At 43.7% G+C, this 16,540-nt stretch overlaps 1 protein-coding gene across 1 annotated transcript in view; it reads right to left on the bottom strand.

Annotated features, from left to right (window-relative positions):
* sos2 (son of sevenless homolog 2 (Drosophila)) overlaps positions 1-16,540 on the bottom strand; it is a 35,023-nt gene extending 18,483 nt beyond the window's left edge. Inside the window, exons 1-6 of the mRNA XM_041265008.1 lie at positions 16,282-16,540; positions 3,171-3,296; positions 2,628-2,759; positions 2,202-2,366; positions 1,425-1,628; positions 152-295 (exon numbers count right to left, since the gene is read on the bottom strand). Coding sequence (XP_041120942.1) covers positions 152-295; positions 1,425-1,628; positions 2,202-2,366; positions 2,628-2,759; positions 3,171-3,296; positions 16,282-16,365 — 855 coding nt within the window. The 5' untranslated portion in view covers positions 16,366-16,540. The remainder of the gene's footprint in view (positions 1-151; positions 296-1,424; positions 1,629-2,201; positions 2,367-2,627; positions 2,760-3,170; positions 3,297-16,281) is intronic.

Below are 16,540 nucleotides of genomic sequence, written 5' to 3'. Positions count from 1 at the left end.
AGCAGACTGTCTGAAACCCTGCAACTGAGACTGCACAGGAATCACTGGACTGTTAAGAACTTTTACCAAATGACCTAGAACTCAAGGTTTGTTTGTTCACATTAACTGATGTATCAATTAAAAAGAAGAGGAGAAGAGGTTGCTTCCTGACCTCCGCCAGGTCCTCGAAGCAACTGCCGACAAGGGGGTGCGGGCTGCCCTCGGCCGTCATCTCCACCGCGTCCTCGATCAGCCCCAGCAGCTTCACCGTCAGCTCGTGGATGTCCAGGATGTTGCTGAAGATCACCTCGATATCCTGCGGAGCAAAGCAAAAAAAATAAAAAAATAAATCAATGGAAAAAGCTTATCTTCAGGGTTGTTTTTACAGGGGGTCCTGGGGGTTGTTCCACTCCAGGTTTACCAGGTATAATTATTTAATGAACTACTTCAGGGTCTGGATGGAGGTTTAATTGGTTCAATTAAATAACTCAGAACAGGGTTGGAACAAATACAGGGAGTAAAAGTGCCACCCCTGCCTTAGACATTATTTTCAATTTGAAATCTGGTTAAAACGCTCCTATTATTATTTTTTCAGTAACCGTTCCTAAAAGAGTGTCCTCGTCTCTGCAGATCAAACCCTCTTGCCAGCCTCTTGCTGGAGCCCCGTCACTGCTGAGTGCTGCTGTGTTTTTCTTCAGGTTTCCAGCCTCTTGCTGGAGCCCCGTCACTGCTGAGTGCTGCTGTGTTTTTCTTCAGGTTTCCAGCCTCTTGCTGGAGCTCTGTCACTGCTGAGTGCTGCTGTGTTTTTCTTCAGGTTTCTAGCCGCTTACTGGAGCCCTGTCACTGCTGAGTGCTGCTGTGTTTTTCTTCAGGTTTCCAGCCTCTTGCTGGAGCCCCGTCACTGCTGAGTGCTGCTGTGTTTTTCTTCCTCAGGTTTCCAGCCTCTTGCTGGAGCTCTGTCACTGCTGAGTGCTGCTGTGTTTTTCTTCAGGTTTCCAGCGGTTTTCTGCACAGCAGTGATCTGGAGCACTCACCACCCTGCCCTAATGGAGGCCGTACGTCATTACGCACAGTAACCTAATCAGGTGTGCGGGATTTTATAATGCTACTCTGAGGTATCACAGTGCATTGGCCATCTTCATTAGTGTTTCACTTCCATTTAAATACCAGAGCAGGCGGTTACACACTGGTAAGCAAGGACGGAATTACCTGCACAGCAAGGCTACAGGCTTTGCATAATCATTTGCAACTACAATCGAACAGAGACATTAACAAAACCAAAACTACACTGAGATCAGGCACATGTTCAGAGAAGGAACTAAACCAAGGCTTCAAACTGCACTGCACTTTTGAGACGATTCCGGTTTCACTACGGTCTTATTCAATCAAACCACTGCAGCAGGCAGCTTGGCCCCCGAAGAGGGCAGTGGTCCTGGGGGACTCACATGAGGTGTGAAGAGCCTGGCGTTGGAGAAGGCGTGGCGGAAGACCTTGATGATGAGGTTGAGCTCGCGCAGGTACTGCCGCTCCTCGGCGATCTCCGCGCGCACCAGGTCATCGTAGGAGAGCTCCCCCGGGCAGGAGGGCTCGTCCACGCACTGAGACACCAGCCCCATGTCCTCGTCCTGGTCAAACATGTCCATCAGCACCTGAGACAGACATTGACCACCTGTTAATTCACTGTACTAGTAGCAATACATTTTAAAGTAATCTCTTTGGTAAACTGCTTGTTAACTAGCAATCAATCACACACGTCACGCAGAAAGAATAGATCATAGTGGAGCTCCCTTCCAGATCTCCAAGGCCTTTCTGATTCCGCTCCTGGTGTTGAAGGGTGTCGGCAGCGCTGCCAGCTCATTCACTGTAAACACAAGACAAGCCCCCAGCATTGTTTAAATGAAGCAAACTGGGGGATGGTGTCTCAATGGCAGTGCAGAGCGTGGTTATGACCAGGCCTTGCTGGTGCTACGCTCTGTATAGTTCCTACTCAAAATCACTTCATATAATAGAGGGCACACAGAATTTCTTACACTGTATAGACAGATTATGAAGGAGTTCAGTGTTTTTTTGGGGGGTTTCTTTTTGGGTGCCAAAATGCCAAAATACCTTGGCATAAATACCTTGATACTTGTGGGCACTGAACTGTACTGTAAGCACCCCCCAACCCTTCTCCCCCCACCCCACCTAGTCCTCCTCCTCCTCCTCCTCCTCCTCCTCCTCACCTTGTCGGCACACATGGACACCTTGATGTCCTGCTGGCTGATCTCGTAGTGCCGGATGTTTCCCACGTAGTTCCCAGCGAGCTTCAGGATGTCGGCGGAGATGTACTCCAGCACAGCCACAATGTACAGGGACACGTGGTAGTCGATTTTATAGCCGAGGACCTCCTGGGAGAGGGGAGGGGGGAGAAGGGTTGGTGAGATTGCTATCGAGATTCCCAACCATTCAGAAAACCCAGCGTTATTGAAGGAGCCTCATATCCAATGACTGACTGCAACATGGGGGCTAGAATCTCGAAGCGCTTTACTCCAGACCAGCGTTTGCGAAGGAAACAGTAACACCCAATAAAGTCTTGCAAGCAGTCTATTAAGCTTGCTGTCACTGCTGCCCAGCTTCCCCCTTCAAGAAGGGCAGATGCAGCCCGTTACCTTCAGCAGCGGGTGCATCTTGTCTACAGGCAGCAGCAGGGGGTTCCTCCTCTTGCGCTTCTCGATGGCGGACTGCGCGTCGGCAATGGCCCACTTGTCAATGGGATGAGGGAACGTCTTCTGAACACGCTCCTGATAGGAACACACCACAAGGGTAGCGTTACAAACCAAGCCCTCATTTACTCTGTTTTCAGACATGGAGACAGATAATTTACTGCAATCGTGTGTGCGTTTGAGTGACATTCGTTATGAAATGAATACTCAGCTACACCTTCGGCTAAAGAGCAGTTGATAAAACAGTCGGCACTTTAAAATGTTTTTATATATATATGTGTGTATGTATATAAACGAAATCGGCTCGCGTCACAGTCACACGACTTGCGGTCAGCTGTCCCCTTTTTTTAATATTCGGTGATTCTCCCAGTTAAAGGTCCTGGGACTGAGAGCACAGGTGTAGCTCAGCAGCACTGGCTGGGTTCAGTGCATTCAGGGTTCTTAAAAGCGCCGCCCCGGCGTGGCCCCACGCACTGCACGGTGCTGTACCTCGACGTCCTGGACCGTGCGCGGCTGTGCTACACAGAGCATGCTCAGGAGCTGCAGAATCAGCTCCTCGATGTACTGAAGGGCGTCCTCTTTGGCTGAGAGATTGGGATGAACCTGCAGCTGGACCTGTGGAGGGGGGGACAAATACACGATCAAGTTTAAAAAATAAATAAATAAATAAAATGAGTGTCTAGTTTCATGAAACAATGTAGATCACCATGCCTGCTTATGTGTATAAATAAAAAACTGATTTTCACTCCTCAAATGCTGTCTGGTAATTCTATTGTGAGGCTGATCAGCACCATCAACACAAAACAAAGGCCAAGAAAACAAAGACGCCACCGAGCCAGACACGCCACTGCTCTGCAGTGACCCTGCTGCAGGGATTAACCCTTCCCAGGCTAGAATAGATACACTGAACCATGAGTAAATACTACACACACACACAGACTACTCTGGAGCGACCCTGCTACAGCGATGAACCCTTCCCGGGCTATCATACATACACTGAACCATGAATAAATACTGTACGTACACACCCACTGCTAGAATAAACAGCAGCATAGTATAGCAGTTGTACAGTGGGCTGTCCAAAGCTGATCCACGCCCAGACAGGCCTCACTGTTTTCAAGCACTGACATGCCCTAGCTAAGGGGAACCCCACCCCATGTCTACGCCAACCCCAATACAGAGTGGAGCAGTATAGCAATTACAACAGCAATGCATTGAACCAAGTGCCACTTGCTCTTGCCAGCTATTTACTTTTTCAATACACATGGATGTTAGGACAGTATTGTATGTCTGTAAATATCATGCTACAGTGTGTGAACTCCCTTTGTGACACTGGTTTTAGCTAGTTTCCCCATGTCCAGTTAATCACCCAACTCAAAAGGCTGCTAACTGCATGCTGTACAGTATAGTATTCAACCGCTGCTAGTCCTTTGTCGCTACTTTCTTGCAAAATCAAAAAAAAAAATAAGGAAAAAAAAAAAAGACAAAGAAAGAAACTGATTAGTGTACACAGTTTAAAGTCTTCTGGGAATTGAAGAAAAATCTGCTACTCTCCTGGAAATACAACTGAAATCCAGAGGACCTTTTTAAAGTATGAACAGCCTGCTATCTTACATGCACATGGCTGTATATTAACAGAAAATAAATCACAGCCTAGCTGCTGAAAGAGAACACTGGGAGCTTGGCAATATATTTGTCAGAAGCAGCTCCGGAATTAAAGCCGTCAAACCCAGCACGCAATTTATTATTATAGCAGGACCATACTGGAATATAGAGCAGGGTGCTTTTCATATGATCAACCCCCACAATACACTATTAATAATGTTCTATCCAGCCCCTGCTGTTAGAATAAGACGATCGGCTATCATAGTGCAGAACATTATCGGCCTCTGGAAGCTTATCAAATTAAAGCAAATCGATCTGTTCTTAATTAGCTATATTAGTTTTCATCTGGGTTGGAATGGGCTCCTATACTCCTGTCTGTCAGGCACCTGATAGCCATTAGCGAGCTGACAGGGAGAGAGTAGTGGGACCCAACGCTGCTGGACAGCTGGGGTCAATGCCGTGTTGAGGCTGCTGTCTCCACTGGGGTCCTACGGTTACTGTATGCTGAGGAACAAGACCCAAAGCGCTGGGAATTACCAGCAATTAGAGGCCGTTCTGGTAAGTAATCCCATATTGCAGCAATTCCCCACAGTGGAATGGCGTATAATGTGTGTCATTTATTTATATTCCTTCATTTTTTGGGCTTTAAAAAAAAAAAAAAAGAAAAAAAAGTGCCATGCTGAGAGCACTCATTTACCAGAGATGCGTTTCCAGCTCCCCAAACAAGCCCTGTTCTCGTTCCCTTCGAGCGCTGTGCTGCTCCCCTCCCTCTGCAGCGAGCAGGTTCATTCAGGTCTCGTTGAGTGCGTTTAGTAAAGCGTTCTCGGGGAAGGTTGAGCGAGCACACAGCACGGCTCAAACAAACAGATCGCATTACCAACCCATTACAATGCTACAATAAGGTGCTGTAATGCATTTGCTAGGGCCGACACATTTAAATCAAACTGACACCGATCCTTCAGTTTCCAATTCTCAGCTCATGTTGCTAAGTACTGTTCATTACATGCTGCCCGACACCACGTTGTATGAGAACGCATACAAGCACGGCAACGCTGGGCAGTGGGAACGCAGCCGAGTGAGTGACATTGTACTGGATGGTGGTACTGGATCTCTAATCAAGCTGAGAATGTATTTCTCACGCACTCTTTGCCGTGTCAGGGTCTGTCATACAGTAGAGTGCAAGAGAACGCTCGCTCTCAACTTGATTACAGGCAGCCACTGAAAACTTAGAAAGATTATACTGCAAGTCATTCAATCTAAAATTTAAAAAAATACAGGTGAAATGCTGATACCGAAGTACGTAATCTGTTTACACAGAACCTGGTTTAAACGTTCAGAATGCTTCATCATTGACATTCTGAGCACGAGACCTACACTCAGTGTAATTCTCAGTGCAGCTGTGTTGCTCACAGCTTCCAATGGGGACTGGCTTATAACGTACGTACTGTATGACTGTGTCAGCTTTAAATGCAAAAGGCAGTTTAATGCTCCTCTGCCCCCTAAAGAAGTACCACTTTGTCTTGAACTTTGAACCTCTTTCTTTATTGATGCAGAATCCCCAGCTCTCTGTCCTAGCTGTGCTTCTTTACTGGCACACAGTGCAGTCTGGCTTTCCTCATTTCAGAGGCTCAGCGCAGCAGAGATAGAGAGAGACAGGGCTCAGGTTTCAGGTAATTCGTTCACGTGGGAAGGGTGGGGAGGGAGGAGCCCTTTCCCCTCGCTGGGATGCATCGCTTGACATTTCACAGCAGTGCGTCATCATGCCATTAGGACTAATACGCCAGGAGGGGGGGGAATTTGGAAGATCACGCAGACATGAAATCTGCTCCCACGCTCTGAACAATAGAGAGGCTGCCGGAAGGAATCTCTGAAAACATACTCCAGAAGGGTGTTGATAGCTTGCTTACTTTTAACAAGACAACAAATCTGTACTTCGGGGGCCAGCTCTTTGTTCCTGGATTATTAAACTCAACCAATTCAACCCTGTCCAGGTTGATCAACCCGTACATCGTGTCGCAATCCAACTTGACTGCGTTAACCACTTTGCGTTAAACTTCTTTTAAAAGGGAATTCCTGGGATAACCAGGGATAGGTGGCTGACACAATCCAGGGCAAATCTCTCGGTGCTGTAAAATGCTTTAAAATAAATATATAAATAAATAAAATAAGGTTGCAGTTTATCCTGGCAGGGAATAAGTTGATCAAATCAACCCCTAAGTGCTTGAGGACCTGGACAGTTTAAGTTGAACGCCGCGTTTCCACTGCCTTTCCCCTGGTACAGCTGAGCTGAACAGTCTGGGTGAGGTGTAGCTGGAGGGGTTTTCCACTGACGCTCAGCTACACCTCAGACAGTTTAGTATCTCGTAGCCGACGGGAGCACGTCTTCGAAAGGTATGGGCTAAACAGACAGACTGAACAACGGTGGCTGTAAGTGAAGGCTGTGTTCAAAACAAACCCAGCAAAGTTGTTGCTTCACAGAGACGCAGAAGAAATGAAAGCTTCTCCAAGAGCAGCTGTCAGGCACAGTGAGCAACTCAAGTCTGACAAACCGAGGAAAATTCTGTGCCAGCTGTGGATTGATCGCACTGCTATTCAGTGTCAAGACAAAAAAAAAATAACTGAAAACCGAATACAAGAAGATTAAAGATAATAACAACGTGACATTTACAGCTGCTTAAACTTCTGTGAAAAAATGTGGCACAGCACTGCACAAGCATCAGCAGCTGCACCCAAAGACCTCTAGTGCAAACAGTGTGATACACTAACCATGCCACCTAAACACACAACATCCAGGGATCATATGAAGTGCAAATACTTAAATGTGACCTCTACAAAACATGCATGGTACATCCCCAATTAAGCACTAATTATACTTGGAATGGGCCAGACTACGAGATGCGCTATTCCTAGCTCGGAGGACAAAGGTAAAATCAAGGCTCAGTGTTTTACTCCCCGCCCATTCTTTTAAAACAATTCTGTAATCCCTACAAACCGAGTATTCACACGATTCGGAACCAAAGGCACCCGTCACGAAAGACCCCAACCCACTCACATTATTTTTCTTCACCCACAAGGAGGGCTCCCACACTGCCGAATATCTGTGAACCCACACACTAAATGAACTAACTATCGGGCTCGCACGCAAATCACACAATATGAATAAGCAATAAGCAATCATGCAATAAGAAGCACAAATCTAGCATTCAGAACATGTGTGATGCCAGCATTACTGTCAGGCGTTCAGGAAGGAAGACTGAGAGACAGACAGTACATATAGAGCAGCAGACCCCCCACAGTGCACAGGTACAGCAGCGAGCAGGTGTGTTTGTTTAACTGGCAGAGGCGTTTTGGCTGGCTGCAATGTAAAGCTCACAAACCACAACAGCTTCTCGCCGTGATTTTTGTCTTTTGTTACTTCGTCATTGTGTCACCTTGTGGGTGGACAGTAGGTGGAGAATCTTCACTGTTTGCTCAAGCACTTCTCTCTGGTAGAAGCGTGCACATTAGCCGACACGCCTCTCTGCACAGCCTCTGCTGCCAACACCGGGTGGCCTAAAAGAGTGCTACTTTAACAAAGATTTTCAAACATTTTCCCTTACTTATATACTTACTTATACCCCTGGGGACCAGGTAATGAAGCACTGTGCTCAAGATACAAAGGATAAAATATCAGCAGTGCACGAACCCAGGATTCGGAAAGAGCTCTCCACGGGGGGGGCTCCTCGTTTCAGAGCGAGCTCTCCACGGCGGGGGGGGCTCCTCGTTTCAGAGCGAGATATCCACTGGTGAGGGTCCTTGGGTATTGATCGGGCTAATGTACCATTCAAAGTCAGCTTCTTGGGGTTGTGTGGATTGCTGTTCTCCACAGCGTCTACACAAAATCAATCAATGAACACAAATCCAAGCAGCTACTTCTTCACTCGTTTCACCTGAAATGGTCATTTAGCCCGACCAATGACCCTGACCTGATCGTCAGCCCCAGATTTCTGTGGAGAGCTCAGTCTGACTAATCGCTTCGTGCAGCGCTGTTAAATATTTGACCAATAAAAGTTATCCCCCGCACTACACGTTACAGTGCACTATCAATTTGGCTGGGATCTACACCGCCTACTTCAACACTTAGTCAACTCAGGTGCAATAGCACACTGTTAGAATCTAGTTATTAACAGCAGTACATCAAAGTGACTCTGTGTTGCTATGGCACAGAATTCGTCATGTGCCACAGAACTGAAAATAGAAGGCAGTCCAATATATTTAATAAAACGCATTCCAGGGGACAAACCAAGAAAAGGTAACTCTAAACATCACCTTATTACGGTTTGGCTTCCAATTATAAATTCATGAGGAAAAAAATTTAATAATTGCTGCCAACAGATCAGAACTGACAAGACTACACATCCCTGCCACTCATTTCAAAAACCGTTTTAAAATGTATTTACTGATTGATTCAGGCACTCACTACCACACCGTAAAGCTGGATGCTGCTGCCAAACATATAAACCCTTTTGTTGTTCATACATGAACATGAATAATAAATGAAAGTGATATACAGTAGCATCTCTGAATCTGATCATGTTTAAATGCAAGGTCCACTTGATGCATTGCTCTGTAGTCAGCAAGTAAAGAGACTCTGCTTGTGACGAGACACCCTACCACCTAAAACCGTCCCACGACCTGCCAGGGGGTCCCGACCCCTAGTTTGAGAAACACTCAATGCGGTTGACCCTTGTTCTTGTGCTTCAAGAAGTACCTGTTCATACTGCTGTTTGTGAAGCTCTGACACCGGTCGTTACATTGGCGAAGTGCAAAACAAATGACGTAAGATCAGCGAGAATACAACTTTCAATTTTTTTACATTTTTTTAAAAAAAAATTTAGGCGATGATGAGTGCTGTAGATCAAAGGCAGTCCGAGACAAACAGGATGGTTCACCCCCACTAGACGCGTGTGTAACTATATACCTGTCAGTATAATGATCCTCACAAGCACCCAGTAACCCTTAGGGAGGCAAGAACACAAGTTTATAACTACGGGGGTTAATTTACAAAGGCAAGCTTTTTTAAATTTTGTGCACTGAACATATCGTAACATCCTTTTTTAATAGCTAAAGGATCATGAATCATTTCTATAATGCTTAATTTGGAGCAGGAGGAGCAGCCTTATTACTACCATGTTATAACAGTTTGGGGATTTGAGCCCGCTGGTCGTTCCAGCTCCTGGAAGAGAGCAGTTTTTTGGTGTGGAGTACCTCCCTCTACTGTGTCATGCTCTGGAGAAGTGATCTAGAGCAAGGACGTCCAATCACAGTCCTGTCTGAGGCTCAAGTGAGAGCCTTTTAAACCTTGCAATAACACGACGTAGTAAAGAATGCTCCCTCACATTAGATCTAGATGCAAAAGGCACCTGGTGCCTTTGGAAGAACATGGTTTTGAAAAGGCTGAGAACTTCAGGATTATGCATCAAAATGCTCAATAAATGAACGCAGCATAAATGTTGGATACAGGTAATATAATAATTTATTAATGTGGGCAGTGTTTTTTTCTATTTCATTTCAGAAATTGTATTTTATTTTTTTAAAGGCAAAAAAAAAAAAAAACCTTCATGCGCTCACGATCATAAAAACATTGAGACGAAAGCTGAATCGCCTTCATTAACGGCAACCAGAATTTGAGCTGCGGTCTGTACACCTGGGCTGCCACGTGCTAAAGAAGCATCCTGGGAATCAACGTGCCCAAAGAACTGCTGCCGATTCTGCCCGGCCTGGCTTACATTACAGCTGTGAATCACATCCTGTTTGTATCCCTGCCGGTGCGTGCTGTAAAAGAGCTTCTGTAGAGTCCCGAACGCATTCCACACACGGACAGACAGAGACAGACCGACCTGGCTTCTATCAGACCTTGTGCAGATTATACTGGGAGCTCTGCAGGACTTGCTCTTTCAATTGTGTACTGTAACAACTGACGACCATCATCAAACAGGATTACATTGTACTGGGTTTTATTTTTGTAAACCACTACCCAAAAAGTTACCAAGCATCTTTACATGCTATGTATATATATTGTAAGGTAGCAGGGAGCGGGTTAAAATCCTTCCCTGCTAAAACTTGTGAGAATGCACATTTGGGTCTAATTGTTTAATTGCTTAATTGTTTAGTGATCCCCTGCACCTGGTGGTAGTTATAAATTAGAGCCAGGTGCAGGGTATTTAAGAGAGACAGGCAGTTTGTTTGGGGCTGCTGCATGTAGGGAGGCAGAAGGTGTGGTCTGCTTCCAAGCAGTCAAGGTACAGTGCTGTGTTAAACCTTGCGAGTTGTGTTTGGGTTACAGGTAAACAGCTTAGCTGTCCTGGTTCAGTTAGGTTCCAGACGGTATAGTTAGTGCTCCAGAGAAGGAGCTAGGTGTTTGTTTGTTTTGTTTAATTTATTTGATTGGTGTTTATTAAAAGTGCGTGTCAGAGCTTAAATCAATTCCATTTCTGTGTCCTGGGTCTACTTTGAAAGGGGCAACGAACGTGAAAAGTGAGTGGATCATTTACAATATATATTTATAAACTGAAGAAAGGGACTTTACAGGCATGTTAAACTGAAGGTTTGCTCCAAGTTGCTCAAAGCACTTTTTAGAGTTGGTTGCCAAGATTAAAATCGTTACTGCAAAATATCTGGCCACAGAACAGGGTTTGTTGTAAAATACTGTATGAACCCACCTAGCAAAGGCAAGGTCTATTCCTCAGCAATCAGACTTGCATAAAAAACATAACCAAGAGCATGTTTTCTTATAGAGTGGGAAACAATGTAGCAGAGGGCTAACTACAGAAAGGCTTTGAATGCAGATAAGCGACCTCAGCCTTATACAGCGTGATTCATTAAACTGGATTTCCCCCAGTGCAAAAAAAAAAAGTCACATTTTATAAATACTAGGGCATATTTCCAAAGCATTGCCTCCATTCTTTAAATAACTAACTTTTTTTTTTTTTTTGAAGAGAAAGAAAAAATGCCAGCGATAAGTGACAAGAAACAAACTGTTTGGTGCTAGTTTTGCAAACATATAATAGAACAAAAAAAAACCGAAATAGGAGTTCATTAAAGACTGGAGTAAATGCTTTAGAAAACGTGGCCCATTGTCCTGAACTGCATTAAGATTGGTACCCTGGCTTTGCAAGAGTGTGAACAACTAATGTCACCATTTATCTAACTGTGGCAATGCTTATTCAGCTAAACAATACTGATGCAGTTTAACAGCGAGATAACAGAGCGATTGACATGCTGAACTCTCCATTATGGTTTTTTTCAGTGCTTCCTGGTTGCAGACAGTGCGTTCTGTCAACTGTAGCCTTTCCTGGAGTATACTATTCAGAGAAGCATGAAAACTTCCTGTTTCTGCAACTTCCAGGAGCTACAGTAGCGAGGGAAAACCTGGCTCAATATTCTCAGGGGGGAAAAAGTCAAAGGACATCGAGGACTTTTACCTGTAAAAGCCTGCATTGCAATAAGATACGTTTCCATCTAAGGAGTCATGGTAACTTGCATCACAACCTCAAAACATCTCTCCAGGAGGAACACAGAAAGAACAAGCGATCACGATCCAACCCCACGCTCTCACAAGAGGCTGCGGGTCGTGATGAATAAGCTGGATGTGAATAAAGGAAAAAGAGTCTTCTTGTTTTGATCACTTGCGGCACTGCACTCATTCTTCACTGCTGTTCCTCTTATGTAGGCTTGGAACAGAGTCAGCGAAACTGAAATCAAGCCTTTTTTTTTTTTTTTTTTTTTTTTTAAGGAAACCTAGATACAAATCCGGTGCTGTAATTAAACCCGCTGTTGCATCCTGTTTAATTAGGACAGGGCTGGAACAAAAAAGAAAACAGGATTGCTAAAGAATCTCCCAGACCAAAGCAGGTGTGCCTGGCAGTGAATGAATTAGTCATCAGTCACAAACTGACGGGTCGCAGCAGTTTAATGTTCTAGGCAGCGTTTTTTAACTCAAAGTTAACCCAGATAACGTTTGCCCTGCCCCCTTAGGGTAATTTAAAGCTGCCCTCATTAAACTGCAGTACATCACAAATGCAGTGGGGAGATGGCAGTGATAAAGCTGACTACTTACATCTTATTTCTATCCCTGTATAAAACTTCTGCCCTGGTCTGGGGAAGACAAGCTAACAATCCCAGGTAAACAGACCAATTCTTTTGTATTTTTTATTTATTTATTAAGATCCCATTTTTAGCTCACAGCAATCAGAAAGGCTCAATAATAACAACGTACATTTTAGAAATACTTCGTAGAGACTCTGGTAGAAGTCAGAACCAAGCAGAGGTCGTCAGAACTTCAAGGTCATGGTTTCATTTTAGTAGCCTTGGTTAACAAAATAAACTCCTGGGTTTAAAAGGCTAAAGAAGCTGGACCCTGTGGAGTTCGGTTCTGTTTATGCATGGGGCAGGACAGGACCAGTCAAGCAGCCACTGAACTAATTGCAGACCTGACCTCGTTTCCAGCTGATCGGAGTAACAGACTGCCCTTGTTGCCCGATGAATACAAATCAACAGCGTTTTTATTGCAAAGCCGCAATCAAGTTTCTAAAAAAAGAAAAACAAAAACACACACAATAAGAAGAGCAGTGCTGCTCTCCTGCACTTACTAGAAACAGTCTTTAAAGAAGAATGCCTACAACCTCCTTGGGCTCAGGGCCCAAAAAGAAAGAGGTTTGGCAGCAAAACAATAACGTCTGAAATCAAGGAGAGTGGAACCAAAGGCAAGAGAGAAAAAGCACGCCCACAGACTGGGACCTCTCATCCACGTGCACGATTAACAGATAATAACGCAGCACCACTACAGTGTGGGGTTTCTCAAGAAGACAGGAAAATAATCTTGAGAGGCACATCTCTCCCACCCTGCCCCTCCAACACACACTTAGTGTCTTGCTGTTAAAACATACAGCTCTGGGCACAAGTCGTTCCAGCTGTGGTAAACAAGAAGGGGTTTGTTTTCAAAGCAAAACAGAGTTGGTTTTACAGGATCAATGCAAGACACTTTAATCTGTATTCAAATTACTCGCTTGCTCTATCTCTTTCAGCAGTGGAAGGTTATGACGTGATTAATGAAGCCATTGCTCAGGATTACACACTAACACAGTGGTCACTTATGCTCACTGAATGTGTTTTTGTTTTTTTGTTTTTTTATTTCCGTTTAAACCTTCAGACCTGCACCCTGGGTTCCAGAACTGCCCTTGCTTTCCAGTATACTAAAGTGACCTGTTTCAGTAAGTGCTAGGAAATCAGAGCACCCTGCCCGCCTGGCTAAATCTGCCTCAAGACAAAATAAAGCAGACAGACTTTTGCTTTCTTTTCAGTGGGGAAACCATTAGAACTGCCCCAATAAACCTTCCTGCCGGCTTTCCAGTGATCCCGAAGCTTTCAGACCTGTACACAGCAGGCAGATCCAGAACAGTGCGGTTAGTTAGTGTAAAGTACAGCCCTTCTTTCTTTCTTCACTGTGCTCCCAATCTCTGACTTTACATTCATCTGCTTTATTTCTACCACATGAAAAAAGAATCGGCACATCTGTTCTATACCACATCAAAAAAGCGAAGACGACAGTTCAGCGTATAGTATATAACACACAAGCGTTGTGAAGTGATTCATGAAATGCTGCAGGCTGCATCAGGTTATGTTACTATAATGAACTGTAGCTCCTGCAATGACTTTTATGTGACTTATTTATTTCTTTAGGTCTGTAAACATAGGAAATCAAGCCCCACTGAATATTTACAATGCATTGATCAAAAGGACCATTTATTTATTTATTATTTAAAAATGTACTTTGGACGGAACTGAAGCAGCAATTCACACTTACATACCAGCTGGCTTTTTTTTGTTTGTTTGTTTTAACTTGGCTTTTTTTTGGTTGTTATTCTGATGAATCCTACCACTTGTAACTATTTAGACTGTGAAATATCAGACAACTGCTGAAGCACCAAACTGTTTGCTTTTTGTAGTTGCTGCGTACAGGGTTCACCAATGGAAATAAGAGTCCCATTGCACACCTGCTTCTGCTAGGAGCTTGATCAGCCGCAGTGTGCAGGTAACAAGCTCAGGGGTGTCTTACTAAACTCATAGCAAAACCAGGAATGGATCACACTGCTATGTAATGGGAGTCATACAGCCCGCTGGATTTCACAGCATCAGAGAATCTCCCTGGAATGCATCAGCAGCTTATTTTCCAGGGTGATGAAATCCAGGGGAGTCCTCAGATCCTCGAATACACTGAAATGAACAGGTAGTTGATCCCCAGATCTCCTCACATCATGCATACGTCCCGCCCAACCTGCAGTGTTATTATTAGGGCTTTTTTGCTGCTGCTATAGGGAAGGGTTTGGTATAAATTTACCAGTGTTTGATCGCTCAAAATCCTGGACAGAATCTATTGCAAAGCTGATCTGTTGCAGCTTTGTAGATAAGGCCCCACTGCTACACACCTCCGAAGGTGGGTGGCTTCTCCCTCTGTACAGTTCAGGACAGGCCTCTGACATCACAGGCACACAAACCCAGCTCTGGTCTACCTGCTATTGCAGTCACAGCAACAGTTGGCTGCCTTTGAAACGGTTTGAAGGAATGTTCAGCTTTGCAAGTCAAGCTGCCCTCCTCAGGGCTAGGAATGGTACAGTTCAGTAATGGCATTATTTGAATAGAAGTGTACAAGTTGCTAATGCACTATACCTGTTTTTGTATTATTACAATAGCTATTAAGTGAACTTGCATGGTCATTGCATGGTGAATTATATCGTATATATATAATATATATCTTCTATTTATATATATATATATATATATATATATATATATATATATATATTATATATATATATATATATATATATATACACACACATATATTTTGTTGTCAACAGAAGAATTATTGCACTGAATGTACCCAGTCAAATGGGTGATGTTGACATATATTACTGTATATACAATTGTTCACATTTTGTGGTGGTAAAAATATCACATATCATACATACACATTTCACACACATTATCATTAATAATATAATATATATATATATAGTTATATATATATAAATATATATATATATATATATAGCTCAAAGAGCCAGCTGCCCAACATTTCGATATGTTGTACATATCTTTCTCAAGGGAGCCTGTGTTTGAATCAAAACATTGGAGGTATTTATAGGTGTTTGACGACATGACAACTACTTGTTATTACACACACACACACACATATACATATATATATATATATATATATATATATATATATTTATCTATATATTGCACACACGAAAATCAAGATCCACAGTAATAGATTACAAGTGTATATTTTATTTACGTCGAGAGCAGTAAGAACACGGTGTACTTGTTGATCTCGACATGAATAAATAATGTTTAAATAAAATGTAATACTGCTGTGGACACTTTGGAATGGGAGTCGCAGTCCCGTTTTCTCCAGTTTTTCTACGGGAGGATTTCAGTAGAGTGTATATTTTAAGCCGGTATAACCGATCCTCGCTCTCACTGTGAAACATTTTAAAGTCTTCTCTACCTTAATAAATTCCTGGTAAACTACAACTTTCTTCAAAGCAGCTGGGAGCTGAACGGACTGCGTTGAGACAGTAGATCGTGACATAGCTGTGCGACCTACACCAAATAGCGCGGCGTCCGTGGAACAGTATATACATCATCACGACCTATATCAGTCGCGACAGTGTCTACATAGCAAGCACTCACACATAATGTATAACCAATGCAACCCCAACCACGAATAACACTGATGCATATACATTCACCCAAAGCAGCAACACTAGTTTCACACAGAAAATACAAATTGATTTTACTTTTTCGTATACTGTTGCAACGTAGCCTTTATTATTATTTATTATTATTATTATTATTAATAATATTTACAGAAATAATTGAAGAATGACACTTAACTAACAAGTGAGTCGGCATTACCGCTGCGTTGTGGTTTTTATAGTATTCTTACCTTTCGGAGGGCTGGCACGAAAAGGCCTCTCCATTTGTGCCTGTTTTCTTCGCTGGAGAAGTCGTAGATTTGCTGCGGCTGCATGGCTGCTGGTCTAGCGGCTCGTCGCGTTCCCCTGGCCGGACTGTCCGCATCGGCCCCTGCGCTGGTCTCCTCCGCGGCTGGGTCAATCGGTCAGTCCCGACATTTAAGAAAAAAAAAAAAAAAAAAGCGTACAACCAAACGAAGCCAGCAAAAAAAAATTAAAACACAAGCAGCA

This window comes from Polyodon spathula, chromosome 12 (genome assembly GCF_017654505.1).
Source record: "Polyodon spathula isolate WHYD16114869_AA chromosome 12, ASM1765450v1, whole genome shotgun sequence".
Taxonomy (NCBI): domain Eukaryota; kingdom Metazoa; phylum Chordata; class Actinopteri; order Acipenseriformes; family Polyodontidae; genus Polyodon; species Polyodon spathula.
The sequence above is the reverse complement of the archived record's forward strand: the minus strand, read 5'-3'. Positions and strand labels throughout refer to the sequence as shown.